The sequence below is a fragment of the Corvus kubaryi genome, unplaced genomic scaffold, assembly GCF_017639235.1.
Source record: "Corvus kubaryi isolate FWS band 111438036 unplaced genomic scaffold, C.kubaryi_AGA036_p1.0 37352, whole genome shotgun sequence".
Lineage (NCBI taxonomy): Eukaryota > Metazoa > Chordata > Aves > Passeriformes > Corvidae > Corvus > Corvus kubaryi.
The window spans coordinates 1060384-1076857 of record NW_024581114.1 but is presented as its reverse complement, the minus strand read 5'-3'; the positions used below and the strand labels follow the sequence as shown (position 1 = coordinate 1076857).

The 16474-nt window shown below is 48.2% G+C and overlaps 2 protein-coding genes across 2 annotated transcripts; one reads left to right on the top strand and one right to left on the bottom strand.

The window, feature by feature from the left end:
• Positions 1-2639: 2639 nt before the first annotated feature.
• LOC121666458 (transcription factor HES-5-like) lies at positions 2640-4479 on the bottom strand. The gene is made up of 3 exons (XM_042032003.1): positions 4348-4479; positions 3893-4076; positions 2640-3705 (listed from the first exon to the last, which is right to left on the bottom strand). The coding sequence occupies exons 1-3, from the start codon at positions 4411-4413 to the stop codon at positions 3440-3442; spliced, it is 516 nt and encodes a 171-aa protein (XP_041887937.1). The 5' UTR covers positions 4414-4479; the 3' UTR covers positions 2640-3439.
• LOC121666459 (transcription factor HES-5-like) lies at positions 4437-16124 on the top strand. Its single transcript, XM_042032005.1, has 3 exons — positions 4437-14572; positions 14719-14899; positions 15028-16124. Exons 1-3 carry the CDS (start codon positions 14510-14512, stop codon positions 15267-15269), a joined length of 486 nt encoding a protein of 161 aa, XP_041887939.1. The 5' UTR covers positions 4437-14509; the 3' UTR covers positions 15270-16124.
• Positions 16125-16474: the final 350 nt, after the last annotated feature.

The window sequence follows — 16474 nt, the reverse complement described above, 5'->3', positions numbered from 1 at the left end:
CTGTAGATTTACTACACACAGAGTTTTCACAAAAACTGCTACTGCTTGTAATACCAACTGGCAGCTTTCTTAGCCCATCTGATCCATAATTTTCCATTGAGGGGAATTCAGTGTGCTGCAATGGAGCAACAGGTCTGGAGGAGGGTGGGCTATCAGCAAAGAGTGTGGAAACCCAGAATTTCCTTGTCTGTGTCATGCAGATTTAAAAAGTAGTGCTCTGTACCTCTGTGGCTGTGCTTCCAGCACACAACTCAACGGCTTGCACCAATTTTAGAGCATTTTTATTTCAGACCATTTCCTACATTCCTGCCAGCCTGTCTCCCAGATGCCATTGATGGCGTTTTTAAAGAAATAATTACGATTTTTTATGTTGGTTTTTTTTTTCTATGCCTTCCTTAAATGGTTTAAAATCTTTCTGACAACCCCTCTTGAGACACCTATTTAGTGTCAAAGAGCATAACGTTCCCAAGTTTTAAAAGGGCCCTCGAATAATACTGATCGATCAATGTGCTCCTTGGGAAAATAGCTCTCCAGATGGTCCATCGGGACAGGAATTGCTGGTCGTCACAATGCGGAGCCAAAAAGCGTCACTAATGTGGGCTGTTGTGAGGCACGCTTCCTTTGTGGGCCTCTGAATGCCCTAAATAGGGAAGAAAGTGTGGGAAACTCAGAGAAACTCAGGCCCACACTCTGAGGTTAATAGGGGCTTTGTCAGGAGAGTATTCCTGAGCTGTGGGATCAGCATAATAAACAGCATCTTCCCTAAGGGTGGGAATGGGTTGGGAGCAGGGGAGAGTCACCCCAGGGGCCGGAGGAGCCATAAGAAGCTTTGCGTTCAATTATGAGAAGTGATAATAATTAATAAATTGTAAACATAACCTTTGCTGTGCGGGGGCCGGGCACGCCAGAGGTCTGGCTTTTAGCTCTGGGGTAATTGGGAAATTAAAGCCCAGAGGGGCAACTTTGTGCTTGATGAAAAGCAGAAGGGGAGCACTTGCACCAGGGTGGATCTGACTCCTTGCAGCAAAAAAAAAGCAGCTTTTCCGGTGGGGTTTGGTCCCTTCCCACTGCCCAGGGAGGAGGCACTCACTGTTGCTCTCCCTTACACACTTTTTTACACAGCCTGCAGAGGTGCTGCCAGCTGTGACCCTCAAATGTGGTTTCCTTGGGTGGAATCCCATCCCCAGAAGAGCAGCAGCCTGTTCCGTGCCACGTGTGACTCTGTTCCCAGCGGTGCACATCAGGCTGGGGTGGGCTTTGGGGCACATGGCACTCCAGCTGAGCCCGAGTTCCCCCAAACTGCCCTAATTAGGCTTGAATTAAAACCCCACAGGCATGGACAACAGCTGGAGTTTTGCTGGGATTCAGAAGCTTGTGCTAATTGACAAGGACAAGTTGAACACAGTGACTTCTTCGAGCTCGCTAAGCAACCATAAAGCCTAAAAATATCTCTTCTGAATTATTTAGCAGTTCATTAGCAAGAACAAATCTGGAGCACTGGCAGAGACCTGTACCAAACCCCTCCTTGCACTGCACTGGCAGAGAGGTGAAGAGCACTCAACCAGCCTGTGCACAAATTATAACCTAAATGATCCATGGCCCATAATGAGGCAGAGCAGCACATCCCTAACTCAGCTGTTTGGCTTTGGGGGCCTTTTTGTGTGGTTAACAGAGGATTTCACCACAGGCCAAGCGAGGCCTGGGCAGGTTCAGTGTTGGAGGCAGTTTGATCTGTGAGCTGAGCAGATCTCAGGTTGCTCCGTGCTTTTGACAAGATCAGGTGTTCAATGTTTCCGTTTGTTTGGGAGCAAAGCCTGTGTGCTTGAAATGCAGCTTTTCAAGGGCACCTCTCCCAGGGAAGCTGAGGAGAGTTGAATTGTTGACCAAATGTGTTTCATGCTGTTCCTGTATCTCTGGGAGAAGGAGAGGGTTCCCTGTCATAAAGCCAAATCAGTGAATTACTGTGGTTAGAGAAATGATTGTGACATGATTATTTGTGCAGATTTATTTTGAAGACAAGGTAAAATAAAAGGAAATAATTTAACAGAGGAAATGCTTCCTCAGTCTCTCCTATCTAATTATACTGTTAGCTATAATCTCACTTCAGTGAAGGGAGCAACTCTGTTATTGCCTAACAGAATTTGTGTCTTAAAATCAAGACAACAAAAATTCACCTCACCTGAAGTTCACCCCACTTCAGGTAGTTTTAAAGATCCCCAAGCTGAGGCAGGTGCCAAACTCTTTGGATGTTATTGGGCAATTTGCACAATACTCCCTCCCAAACAGGCAGAAAGCACAAGGCTGAGTTCAGGTGGGAAAATCAGTGGGGGAAATGAAGTGGCTGTGGAATGAGTGATTTGTTGAAGGCTGAATAGGTTGCTGTTAAATCTGAAAGGTTGACACCTCTCAGCACCTCACTTCAATTTCACTTCCATTTTCATTTTTGATAATTTTTCCAGAGGCTGCTTCCTTACAGGATCTGAAATCCTGCTCTGCCAAAGGGATTTCACAGATATAAGTCATGTACTGGAGGGAAGGGCTCAGAACTGACACCTCCTGATGGCTTCTCCACCACAGGAGAGTCTGCGTGCACCCAGTCCAGCAGTGTCAGCCCTTTTAATCATTCCAAAGCAAAGGACTAATGACTAAAACCATTTTTATTGTATTGTACAGTGAAGACACGCAAGTTGAACATCACACAGGATGAATACATCACAACTTTATAAAAGCTTTTTAAGCTCCTTAGCATGCTTAGTGAATGATTATAAAGTACTTACTGCTTCCCTTCCTCCCCCTTTTCCTTACGGTATAGCACAGGTATTTCCTTTACAAAAGGCATCAGTTATCCCTCAAATGAGAGCAGCACAAAGTGACATGAAGAGAATTGTCCCTAGAGCTCTCTGTGATCATCACAACTTTCTGTAAGAAGGATACTAAAAATAGCAGAGGAGCTTCAGAAGAATCAGCATTTCTTTAATAACATCTTTCACTCAAAAGGGAAAGGCTCAATCCTCTCTTTATGATACAAAATACATTCTCCAAAGGGCTCCTTCTTGAGGAAGGTCAATACATTATCTAGAGACAATGGAGCACTTGAACCAGTGACCCAGGCAGTCAGCAGAAAGATTTCCACTGACAGCCACAGGCTCAGCAGCCTGTGATGGAAACTGCAGGGCATTTGCTCTCTAAATCACCACAGAACTTGGTCCTGTCTTTGGCCAGGAGCCACCAATAAAAGCAACAAATTTGCTGCAAGATACACCCACAGTCCTTCACTATGAAGGGAAACCACCCAGCGACCCTCATTTCTGGTGACAGAAAAACGATAACCGCCCCCTCCCACCTTTGGAAAGCAATGTTTCCTACTTCAAAGAGGAACTAATAAACCACAGGTCCCTCTAGTATTTGTAGCAAAACGTAGGAATAAAGTTCAGCAGGTCTACCAGGGTCTCCAGATGGTCGGAGCAGCAGCCACGCTCTTCTGGACAGGCTGTTTTCTGGGAAACACGCAGGGAGACAGGGGGGAGCCACGCAGAGCTGGAGAGTACGAGGCATCTGCGCCCAGCTGAGCCTTGCAGAAGTGCTTGATGAGCTGGACCTGGGTCTCCTTCTTGGGCTCATAGTAGGACAGAAAGTGCATCGCTTCCTTGAGGCACCGCAGGTACCCGCTGTTAAAGTCCTGCTCTGGGTTCTTGTGGATGAACGCTGGAAGAGAAAGAAAAGCAAATGCAGCAGGTTAAAATCGTGACCAAAACATGGGGCAGTGATGATTTGTGCAGTGACTTTCATGTGCCTGGGGCTGGGGTGCTCCAGCCCCTGCTCGCCTCGGGGTGTCTGGGAGAGCACAGCCCTGGGAGCAGGTCCAGGTGTGAAATACCTGCTCTGCACTCACTTTTTTGGTCCTGCAGCTGGCTCTGCTGCTTCAGGTAGCTGACAGCCACTTCCAGGATGTCGGCTTTCTCCAGCTTGGAGTTGGGCTGGTGCCTCTGAAACTCCTTCTCCAGGAGCAGTTTCAGCTGCTCGATGCTGCTGTTAATCCGGTCCCGGCGCATTTTCTCCACCACCGGCTTCCTCAGCTGTGAGGGACAGAGCAGATCTTTAGGGATTTTGTGAGACCTGACCCGATTTCCCCTCTGATGCCCTGATACACCCATGTTCAAAGATGCTTTTTTTTTCTTGGCAGGAGAGCTGTGTAATGCTGCCCACCCATTTTAACTTTTAAAAATCTATATAATCTCCCTTATCTCTCTTTAACATATTTGCTTTCCCCCAGACCACTTCTCCCATGTCATATATATTTGCTAGGGGCAGGCCAGCCTTTCCAATCCTCTCAGGGGCTCTACTTACTTTATTCTTTTCCTTTGGCAGCAGCTTCTCCTCCATGTGGATCATGAGAGTGTTGCTGGGAGCCATTCCGAGCGCTCAGCCCTGGGCACAGACCCCACCCAGCTGCTGTGCCGAGCGTGAGGCGATGCTTTGGCAGCTCCCAAGTGCCTCTATTTATACCCGGGGAGCTGGGGCAGATACGTGAGTGTTCGGGATCGCCGGTGTTTCCCACAGCCCCGCAGCCAATCCAGGCCCGCAGCGGGACAATAGAGGAAGCATCCATTAGTGCATGGTACATTGATTGCCAATGCCCCGGGGAGAATAACCTTCTGCCCACGCTGCTGGTGGAGTGTGCGGCGTGGGGAGCTGGGAAAGCACTGACCCTCCAGCTGGTTGGGCTGGGATCAATGGCATTCCTGAGGCCCTGCATGTGCCAGGCACAGTCGTGGCGTGGAGGAGGCACACTTTTGGGGGTAGGTGGGAAAGGGAGGGCAGCCCTGCTAGGGTTCAAGTCAACAGCCCCAGGGACATCTCTGCCCATCCCAGAGCCTGGGGGATGTGTGTGTGTGTCTGTGTGGGTGACCCGAAGTGACCACAGGTTTCTTTGCATGACATTTCTAAATGGATGTTGGAGGAACAGGGAGAATAACTAGGGAATGGTAACCCCATTTTCTCTCTTCCCCATAACACACTAGGGTCTGTGAGCCCACTGAACCAGTGTTCCCATCATCCCCATTAAGGACAGCCCACACTGTCCAGCAGAGCTGGGCCATGCAGAGTCACTCCTGTAGCTCTTGCTTTTCTTTTTTCTCATCTGTATCTTTCACAGAGACATTTTCAGGAGTGATGGTTAAGATGGGCTAAAGGATAGCATCAGGCTCAACCCAGAGTCCTGGGAAGTTTTGGGAAACCAGAGGTGGGTCACGAATGGGGTTTAGCAGCCGAGGCCCATCTTTGGCCCTTAGGTCCGTTCTGCTTCTTGCTGAGCTTTCACGTGTGTTCGGTTCTGACCTGGCCTCACTGCAGCCTGGCCCTGCTGAGTGTTCCGAATATCAGATCTCAGACACCATGTACCTGCCTCGCTGTGTAACCTTCAGCATATCATCCCCACTCCATTTTTTTATCTGGAAAATGTGCTGCTTGCTCGTGACTGCATGGAAATGCCAGGATGAATTAAGCCACCATTTCTTTTGTGATAAAGGCAAGAAAAAGAATGAAGCTTTGAGGGCACTGGAGGTCAGTTCTGATGTTGTGTTATGAGAAAAATCTCTGCCTGAGTACAGTCCTCGAGGCAGCACCAAAAATAACCCAGAAGCTACCTGGGGAAAGCTGTGCTGCATCCTGCCATGTGTGGGTCCAGCCCGGAGTGCCCCAGGCAGAGGTGTACTCCTCCTCTGAGCATCTGGGCATGGCAAGGGAGGAGGGAAGTGTGCAGTGAGGTAAGAAAGCCAAAGAATTTCTTGCTTGGAAATGCTGCAATGAAGCCCGAGGGTAATGGGCAGTTGACAGGAAGGAGGGAGGTGTTGCTGGAATAGGCAGCGATGTGGGACTCATTGTAGCGGCCTGAATGGACTCAGCTCTTTGTGAAGGGCAGATGTTGTCCTTGGAGCCCTTTATTCCCTGTGTTGTGGGAAAGCCAGGAGACAAGACATCTCATGAACACTTTGAAGCAGTCAAACGATTATGATACAAAATAAGACACAGCTCAGACACCATGCCCCAGCTTCTGCCAGCTTTAATGAGGTGTCGCCTGTTTTCCTGTGGTCTTTGGCTGGCCTTCCTCCAGGAGCTGGTATCCCGGGTTATCCCTTTCCTAGCAAGGGAGCCATGCTGGCAGACCTTGCAGCCAGGAGCTGACAGGTAGGCATGGACCAAGCTGGTTGAAGACTCTTCAGTGTCAAAAACCATCTTTTTCCCAACTCCTGAGAAGCCCTGACCTTTATTGCTGTATTAGAACTGATAGCCAGATGGTCTTTTGGGAGTTGGATTCTTTCCCTTTAAATCATTCAGGCTCAAGCACCGTCACTAATGTCGGGAGTAGTTGCAAGGCACACTTCTATTGTCCCAGCAAGAAATGTTATCAATGGGGGAAGAGTATGGGAAAGGCAGAGAAATCCAAACCCACACAGCCTGGCGCTAATAACTCCTTTGTGGAGCTGCGCTTCTGTTGGGGCGCCATGAACTCCGTGCCTTTTTCACCCAGGAAGGCTGAAACAGGCACGTTTCACCATCCAGGGGCTTCTCTGGGATCTGTGTGCACTGGGAGAAAAGGGTGACAAGGGGAAGGGACACTGGTTCACGCAGGGGTGGCTGCAGGAGCGCCAAGCTGAGCTGCAGCTCAGACTATCCCAGGGCTGCTGGTTTGTTCCACCGTGCCTCACTTTGCTCTTCTGGGAAATGGGAGAGTGGTGCTGAGCTCTTCCACAGAGCCCTCTTGGAACTGGGAGCTGACCTGTGCCTGTGGTGGGAGGCAGGGGCAGGGCTGATGTGGCCCTTGTGCTTTTTTGGCATCACCTGGGAACACCTCAGGCAGCAGAGTGGAGGAGCAGCAGTGCTGAGGGTGATGAGGGGGGGCTCTTCTCCTTGTCTCACAGAGGAGTTTCTGCCTGTTTGTTGAGAGCAGTACTGGGAAGGCTTTTTTACCCAGGGAAATGAAGGGAGGTCAGGATCAAGCCAGCTCTGATCTCAGTTTAATGGGGAATGTGCTGGTGGGAGCACCACTGAGGGACATGGCAGCAATATCACTGCCAGTGTCCCAGGCAGACATGCCCGAGTGGGAATTATTATCTTTGAATGCTATTCAAAATGATGAACCTTGAAGAGCTATTGGGTCTGTATGTGACTGCCGGGTGGACCTGTCCTAATGGGTAAGATTCATGGATTTCAGCACCACAAACCCCTGCAGTATTATCACATCCCTTGACCACCCTCATGTACTCACAGCTTCTTCCCAGGAGGTTCTTGTTCAAGGTGTGAAAATACAGGGAGCTACCTGTTTGAGCTGACCCCTAATGATCCTCTGACACTTCTTAATTGAGGAGCCACTGCTTCTTTTGGTGTCTCAGATGAGGATCCCTTCTTCCAGCCCTAACACTGCCCCTGCCCCTGCCCCTGCCCCTAACACTAACCCTAACCCTAACCCTGCCTATCATGCTCTGCTCAGGGTCTTTCAGTGACATGACACAGAAAATAGTTTAAACACTATTTGGCTGGAAGGCAATATATAAAGAAATAACCATGTAAAACTTGCTATTCAGGATTGGCTTCTGTTCCCACAAGGGAATCATAACTCTGCATGTGAACCAATAGAGTGGGAGTGGAGGGAAATCTGCCTTTTCCAGGGGAAAAGGTTATGTTGTTATTAGACCTATTGTATGAAATATTCCATTAAATGTCATGGCATTATCTTGCCTCCTTGAGACACCAGAACCCCCTCAAAATGGGGTCTTAATACTGTAAAGTACATACTTCACAGATTTAACCTTTTTAAATTAGTTTTTCTTCAGATCCAGAATGTTTAATATACTGCCATTCCCAGGTGCATGAATGAAGAAAAGTGGACTTTGATCATTAAGAAACATCTGAGACATTTTTAGGGTTGTTAGAGGCAAAAACAATTTCTATAGCTGCTTCTGTGGTGACCCCCAAGTAGTCATGCCCCAATGACATACTCCTTCTACAGTGAGTATAACAAATAATTAAAAATTAAGGAGAATTTATTATTTTTCTGCCCAGCTGAAATTCCCACAAGTCACCTCTCAGCATATTCAAGAGTGCACAAGAGGGATTTATTATTTCCTGGTATATTGACTCTGAAAGGTCTGGGGATTACAGCTGCTTTGCACATGAATAGCTGGAGTGTGTTGTACAAAAGGCATGGTCTGTGGGATAATGGGGTTGGATGTGGGAAAGCGCTGACCCTGGGGGAGAGCAGGCTGGTGCCTGATGGCAGGAATCAATTATGTCTCAAAGGAACACACTGCCCTGGGAGCAGGCTTGGCGGGAGCCACCATGTTCTGTGTTTACCACCCTCCTCCTTCCAAACCCGGATAAAACAACTACGGGATATATCCTGTCCTGCTCCTTCCCGGGGCTCACAGCACTCAGTGCTGAGTTACGGGGGATTTTGGAAATGCTGCCGTTCCCCACCTCTGGAATGGGGCTGGGGGATATCCCACGTGCTGCCAGCTGGGTTTGAGGTTACTCCCAAGCACCTCAGATAGTGCTGAGTTCACTGGGAGCTCCTTGAAAATCCTTTGGAACTTCCCATCAGTCACCTCCCCTGCCCTGGCCAAGGAAGGGAACAGCCTGTCACTGACAATGCAGTGGGGGCAGCAAACAGAAGCTGCTGGGTTCATGCACTTCCTTCATTGTTTGGTTTTGGGTGGGTTTTTTGGGAGACAGTGGCATTCAGCTCTTACAATGGGCTCTGCACCTCTGAGGGTCCGGCAGTGCTGCCAGCCTTTCAAGTGTCAAAATTTGGGCTTTGAGAAACCAAGAAACAGGCAGAACATCACAGGGATTTAATAAAAACAATTTGATGTTTCTAATAAAAATAGAAGCATTTTGATGGATTTTTTTTTTTAACTGAGAACTTGGGCTTTGGATCGATATAATTAATTTTCTCTCTTACAGAATTATGAGACTTGGATGTGAAGTCCTGCTGAAGGCCTGAAGTATTATGAGTCTCCTGATAAAAGTCACAAGACTCAACAAACAGTGCTGCCAAGCTTTTGGCAGGGAGCAGGTATCCTGCAGAGAGGATATTTCAGCGAGCAGGTTGGAAATAGGGAATGTGGCTCCTGAGGTTTGGCCCCAGCAACCACTTACTGTCATTAACGAGGAGGGAATGGTGTGTCTGTGCCAGACAGGAGGGCAGGCACCTCTCCCCTGACAGCAGCAGCAATTAATCCCATCTGCATGGGGCAGACATTTAATCACTCAGAGGCCAGCAAGGGCAGCAGTGGGAGATAAGAGCCACAGCCTTCCTGGGTGTCCCCTGAGCCTCGATCGATTTTCCCTGCCTTGGGAACAAATTTATAACCTGAAGCTGACTCTCCTGTATGTCCCAGTGGATTTCTCCCTTTCCCTCGAGCTCAGCCTGAGTTTTGGGGTGAGTTTTGGGGTGTAAGGTCCCACTGGAACCCATTTTCTTGTGCTTGGCAGCCATCAGTCACCAGCTGTGGAGGACAACGGACATGTGTCTCGGGAAAGTGTCCCGGGGCTCCTGTGAGGTCCTGCCCTGCCAGGCAGGTTGGTTTTGGAGACATCTTTGCCATACTCAGCAAGCAGCAGAATGAAGAGATAGTGTCTGATAAAAGCAAGAAGGGTTTTTCAGAAGGTAGAAAACCTGGTCCTGAGCCAAGCAAAGGACTGGCAGAGGGGCACACACAAGAGCTGCCAGGCCATGGGCAGGGTTGGATGCCCTCATCTCCACCCACAGGGCAAGGCACGTTGTCAAATTCTCTCATATTCCCTCAGGAGTCCATGTAATTCAGGGCACACTGCATCCCCTCCCCTGAGGAGCTCCAATCCCAGGATAACCATACCTGCTGGGAAGCAGCTGAGCAGAATTCCACGGTGCTGACAGACAGACTTGCCCAGGGCCTAAGCACAGCTGCAGGTCTGCAGGAGTATAAATAATCAAATTAAAACTTAGTTTACTTTCTGGAGATACGGAGTTATTTTCTGTTGAACACATCAGTAAGAATTTCCTGATTGGGGATTTGAGTGCATCTTCCTTTCCAGCTGTTTCATGGGCTTAGAAAAATTATACTAAATAACATTTTCAAACCCCACTGCTGAACTTGAGGGCAGAGGAGAACTTTGGTGTTTGCTTATCCGGGTGGTGCATGGCTGTGAGTGTGGTCCAGCCTGGAAATCCAAGTCCTCCCACAAGCAAGGGAGCATGCCCCATTCAGAGATGCCAAAGCTAATTAAAACAAAAGTGGGTGCTGAGCATTTTTGCAAACCAGATGTCTCAAACAGCCTCTTGGCCATAGAAGCCTGTAGGCTGTTTGAGATCTTGAAATCTTGGTTTTCTCCTCTCAGCCTCATTTTCCCGCCTTTGTAAAACATTGCTAATAATACATCCTCACCCACGGAGGAGGTCGCTGAGAATTCATTAGCTGGTATTTGTAAAGCACTTTGAAAATGCAAAGCCAGTGCATTATTCCTACTCTTCTGGATGCTTTCCATGTTATTAAAATCAGGATTTCAGAAAGGCTTATCTGGGATCAAAACAGCATCCCAAACTTGAAAGGAAGCAAGACTGTTAAACCATCAACTGTCGCCTCCCCCTCCAGCCAGATGTTAAGCCCTAAAGAACTGAAGTGGCACAAGGAATTACTTTCCCAAGTTCCCCCAGCTGGGCTGACAGGCCTTGATCAATGGTTTTCTCCACGGTGAGGGCTATGCAGATGGTCTGCCCAGAGCAAGGTTTCTGTTGAGTACAAAGGGAAGTCAAACACCATTTCTAATTCAGCTTGTAGCATGGCACACTTCCTTTATCCTGCGCCTGAATGCCCTGAATGGGAGAGTGGTGTGGGAAACTGAAGGGAACTCCACACTCACCACGGCTGCGGGGCTCTGAGACACCCCTGTCCTCACACCACATCTGCCTGTGACAGGCAGGGGGGCAAGGAGCGACAGATTGAAAAATCAGATTATAAAACCTGCATGGAGGGAAAGTAAACCATGAGGAAAAGGGAAAAAAAGGGAAGGAAGCTGTGCAGGAAGACAGAAATTGCACCAGGACAAGGAAGGACAGGGAGGAAATGCAGGGAAGGATTAGGAGGAAAAACAGGAAAGGGCTGGGAGGAAATGACAGGGAAGGGAACTGCAGAACAGTATCTTGCTCTTCCACCAGTCAGGCCAAAGACAATTATCCCACTGGAGGTGGCAGAAGCGGGTTAGATTGCACTGGGACTTCTGAGCCACGTGCCCTGTTTGCCTCTTTAATTGCCCAGTCTGTTCAATATGTCTCAGGAAACAGAGCAATTCCTGGGGACCATGAGGGTATTGTGAGAGTTTCGTACAGCCCATGTGGAGCTATGGGAACTGAGCCTGGCTTTTAAGAAAACTCAGTCAGGTTTTATACCAGCAATACCAGGGGGATGGAAGAAATGGGAAACAACAGACCTGATTCTCATTTTGGTATCTGGAAGGAGAAAATTCAGTTTTTGATTAGGTTTTGATAAATTCTGCTGTAGGTCTAGAGGTAATTTGTATCTACAAATTAACAGAGATCAGGAAATAGTTCCAGAGGTATGAAATCTGCAGAGCAAATATTGGAGTCCAAATTGTCTGTTGGCCTCAGTGGGGATCCCAGTAAGGCCCTTGGGATTGGACCCATTTTATTTTCCACCTCAGGATGCTCCTCAGGACTCAGCACTAACTAAATATCCCACATTTTGCTGTCTTTCCTGTTCCCAGTTCATCTCTGCCCCGCTCCCCTTTCTGAAGGACTTACTAACATACGACTGTGGAAGTTTGCGTACTCCAGAGTTTCCCACATCATTCCTTAACTATATTCCCTCCTGTCACAAAGGAAGTGTGCCCGACTACAAACCACATTAGCAACGGTGCTTGGCTCTGCTTTGTGTTCAGTGGGAAACCCTGCTCCCAAAAGGCCATCTGGGCAGCACGGACCGGGAGGGAAGCAGTGGGAGCAGGGAGCATCTCTCCAGACTTGGGAAAGCAGCAGCATCCTTGAGGCTTTCTAAAGGGCTAACATCTGGCAGGAATTCTGGGGCAAGGCTGTTGTTGATGCCCTGTTTGAAACATCCAGGTCCAGTATTTTGGGATCCTAATGAGCTTTCTGTCCAGTAGTGTGTATTTTTGGAGTAGGAGGTGTGTAATTCCAAATACATTCTTCTTAAAGTCCACAGACTCTGCAAAATTTATAATAGGGAGGAATTTTTGTTATCACTTTCTTTAGGATTTCCCGCCCAAGCAGAGCATCTGTTTTGGGCAACTGAGCATCTAATCTGAGTAACTCTTCCAACTCAGTCAGTAACTGGCTAATTTTTCCCCTCAGAGTTTGTGCAACCAAAGAGAAAATAAAAAGCTGTTTTAAAAACATGTTTTTATTTCAGATTCTTTAAAATTTGTCCGTGACACAGAGCGAGGACATAAGAACCTCAATGGGTTTCCCACCCAAGGGAGATTTTGCTACATTCACCTCCCAGTAATACATTGAATACTGTAATTCTTACTATCATGCCAAATTTAAATATGTAGGGCCTCCAGCCTCTCTAGTGAAAGTGGAATGCCACAGAAGATTATTTTGCATTCAGCCTTCTCAGGTGCAGGCTCTGGATCAGTTTGGATGTCGGTGGAGAGGAAATTCTGAGCACTGACCCCTCATCTGTGCCAGTGCACAACCACTCCCAAGAGCAAGGAGGGTGAGGTTGGCATGGCTGTTCCCATGGAATTAAAGTAGTTTTTATCTGGGTGTTGAGTCGAGAATAAGAGGAAAGCAGCAAGAGGAAACAGCAATTGTCTCTAGCAAAACTGCTCTGCCCATCACAGGACTGGCACTTTTTTTCTTCGTGTGCTCAATTAACGAGCTGGAGAAAGGAGTCCCAGCTCCAGAGTTTCTGTTTCAGGGAATCTCCCTGAGAGGGATGAGCAGAGGGCAAGATTGGTTTCAGAGGTGGCATTACATGGGCTCAGAGATAATCCACGGGCTTTGAGGAGAACATGTGAAACGGTGTCACAAAAGCTTTCCCACAACTTGACATAAAAGAACAGCTCAACAGCTGCTGCTCTGTGCTGAGAGAAGGGAGCCCATTCAGGGCAGCACAATAGGGATGGAAAAGCAGAGCCTGGAAGAGGTCATTGAAGCCCTACCTGGTGCTCCAATAATGAGCTGCAGAGTGAGACAGAAATGTGTCCCTGTGCTCTGGGTGTGTTCACATTAAAGGCCCTGTGTGACCACACACACACATTAATGTAAAGGTGAACACACCTACACATATATTAATGGTATTTGTACAACTGGTATTTACTCATTACAGTAAGAGCTCCCCAAACATAAGCCCTGACATTACTTGATGGATAAATTGCTGGCAGATCTGGTTCAAGTTTTCCAGCAGGAATCCCTGGCTGTATTTTTATCAGAGACTGTCAGCTCTCCCAGCTGCAGGCGCCTCCTGAGCACAGGCTGTGCATCCAACACAGGAACTGGCCGAGGGGAGAATAACGAGGAATCAGGAATTTGATTTCTAGTAAGTTTATGAGGATAGAAATCTCTTCTGCACCCAGTTTTCCTCTGTGTATAGACTAAATGAAAATAATTAGAGTAAAATACATTTTGGGGAGGAAGTGAGAAGCAGCATGTGATACTGAACTGATCCCAAAACACTCCCAAGACCCTTCTCCACAAGTATTTGTCTTGCAGGTATTTGGAAACATGAAGTGCTTATGACTTGACTCGAGAGTTTTCGAAAGGGCTGCTGAGGGAAGGGAACAAAGATCAAAGCAGAAAATGTTTACAATAATTGTGTGTACTTAAAATTAAACGTTTTTATTTGCAGTAAGTCAAAGTGGGAAAGCCGTTTTCTGTTTCCCATGGGCAAAGCTGGTGCCAGAGCCACCTGTGGGAGAACCACAAGTGGCTCACTGGGGAAAGCAGGTGAGTGGATTTGAGGAATTTCTGGACGCCAGGAGCTGCTCGCATGTGCGTGTGCCTTGTGCCTGCTCCAGCGTGTGCCTCGGCGCGCTCCCGGGAGCAGCATTCCCGCCATCCGCAGCTGACCTCCTTCTTCCTCCTCCTCCTTCCTCCTCCTCCTTCCTCCCGCATGTGAACCCCGGGCTGCCCCTGGAATGCTATTGATCCGCGGCATTAGTCAGCAGCCTTTCCCATTGAAGGGCAGCTCTTTCCCAGCTCCTGACACGTAACTCTGATCCCAGCCTTTCACGGAGCACACACTCCCCACCTGCTCATCTGGGAGAAGGTCATTATCCGCGGGCTATTCACTGGCACTGGAGCATGCAAGAATAGCTGCTTCTCCCATTGTGCTGCCCATGGCCCGGATTGGCTGGCGAGTGTGGGAAACGCCACCGAGCCGCAGACCCACACACTCGCCCCGAGCTCGGACAGTATAAATATCGGGCACAGGCAGCTTCCAGCAACACGTTTCTCCTGGATTCCACTCCAAGACCTCTCTGCTCAGGACAGATGGCTCCCAGCACCGTTTTCTTGGAGCCTGACAACCTGCTGACACCGAAGGAGAAAAACAAAGTAAGTGCAGGCACAGCAGAGCAGTTTACACCAGCTGAGACCTCGCCTCACGCTGTTTAGGAGCAGTGGTGGGCAGCAAACAGCCCTGCGAAGTGTCAGGGGGAACATCCTATAATAACAGGTCTCTTTTCCTTTGCTTTTTACAGCTGAGGAAGCCGGTGGTGGAGAAAATGCGCCGGGACCGGATTAACAGCAGCATCGAGCAGCTGAAACTGCTCCTGGAGAAGGAGTTTCAGAGGCACCAGCCCAACTCCAAGCTGGAGAAAGCCGACATCCTGGAGATGACTGTCAGCTACCTGAAGCAGCAGAGCCAGCTGCAGATGAAGAGTGAGTATTGGGTTTTCTTTCAATCTCCATTTTACTTCCAGTCTGTGACTGTTGTATCAATCTCGAGCCATGAACAACTGCTCTAAACTATTCTTTCTTCCATCTTTCTCTTTCCTTCCCATCTGTAGCTGCAGGATCCTTCCATAAAAGCTCCCAGTTTGACTTCAGAGAGGGCTATTCCAGGTGTCTGCAAGAAGCTTTCCATTTTCTCTCTCTCCACAAAGTCCGAACTGAAACACAGACCAAACTTTTAAGCCACTTCCAGAAGAGCCAGTCATCTGCTCCAGAGGTCTCCTTCTCCCCTGGGAACACCGGTGCCCTGAAGCAAGTGTCTCCAAAGGACAGCAGCCCTCTCTGGAGGCCCTGGTAGTTGGGGCAGTCCTCACTGCACGGACCTGTGACAGTCCAGAGGAAGGATCTGACTGCATCTGATAGTCCAGCTCTGATCCTCTCTCCTGTAGGGGATTTTATTTCCCCCTGTGTTTTATTTATGTATGAGAGAATGCCATGCTTTTGACTTTTTTGGGATCCTCTGGCAGAAGTTGAGGTGTTCTCTTTAGTGTTGAAGCTGTGTAGGCACTGCTGCAGTGCTGCCCGGGCAGGGGCGACGTCTTCAGAATGAAGGAGGGTGTTTGTAAATGTTACAGTTGTGATGGACAGGAATTGCTGTAGGAGATTTTCTCTAATATTCCCAGTAAGAGCCATCAGCTTTGCTCTGGCTTGACTGGCGACTCTGGTTGGCTCAGTCACTCCGGAGGATAAATTTATTCCCTTTGGTTCATGCACACTTGGTTAAAATCAATTTCCCTCTGTTTGCTTATCAGTTGTTCAGCATCAAAAATGGGTTTGGTTTTGGTTTGGATTTCTCCCTCATGGCCCTTTCATAGTCCTGTATATACAGTGTGAGGGATGACCAGGAGTTAGGAAACTATGTGGAATATTTCTACTATTTGATGCTTTTTTCAGTTTAGAAAAAGAGTACGTTATTGCTTTATGTTAAAGAAAAGTAGTAGGTAACAGGCTTGATTTGTCAATGTTATACATTTTGAGTGTAAGCTATGCTTTTTTAGCATTTTCATTATAATAATGATTTTTATCTGTATTGAGTGGTTGAATTCCTGGTGGATGATGTTTCTCCCAGTGCTGGGACTGCCCTATGGCTCACCTGCATACTGTGTATGCGTCTCTGTGTGTGTAGAGAGCAATAAAATGCATTTGTGTGCAACTTCTGTGTGGGTCTCTCCATCTGAAGGGTGTGCAGCCGCTTGCACCCCTGAGAAAGGTTAATGGCGCTCTGAAGAAATGGATTTTTTTGGAAAGCTCGAGGAACTCCCATTCATGTTTACTCTGTGTATTTTTATGAATCCCACCGTGTGAGCCACCCTGAACCCCAAGGAGTGCTCCTGTCACACAGATTCCCTCAGCTGAATCCTACTGAGCATTTCCTCGCTCACTGCCCCTCCTGTCCCAAAACCCCTCACCTGAGCAGCAATGTCCTGCCCCTGTCTAGAACCCGAATCCTCCTTCCACACCATTTGTTCACAAACTTGGCCCCCTAAGCTGGGTTTTGGGGGG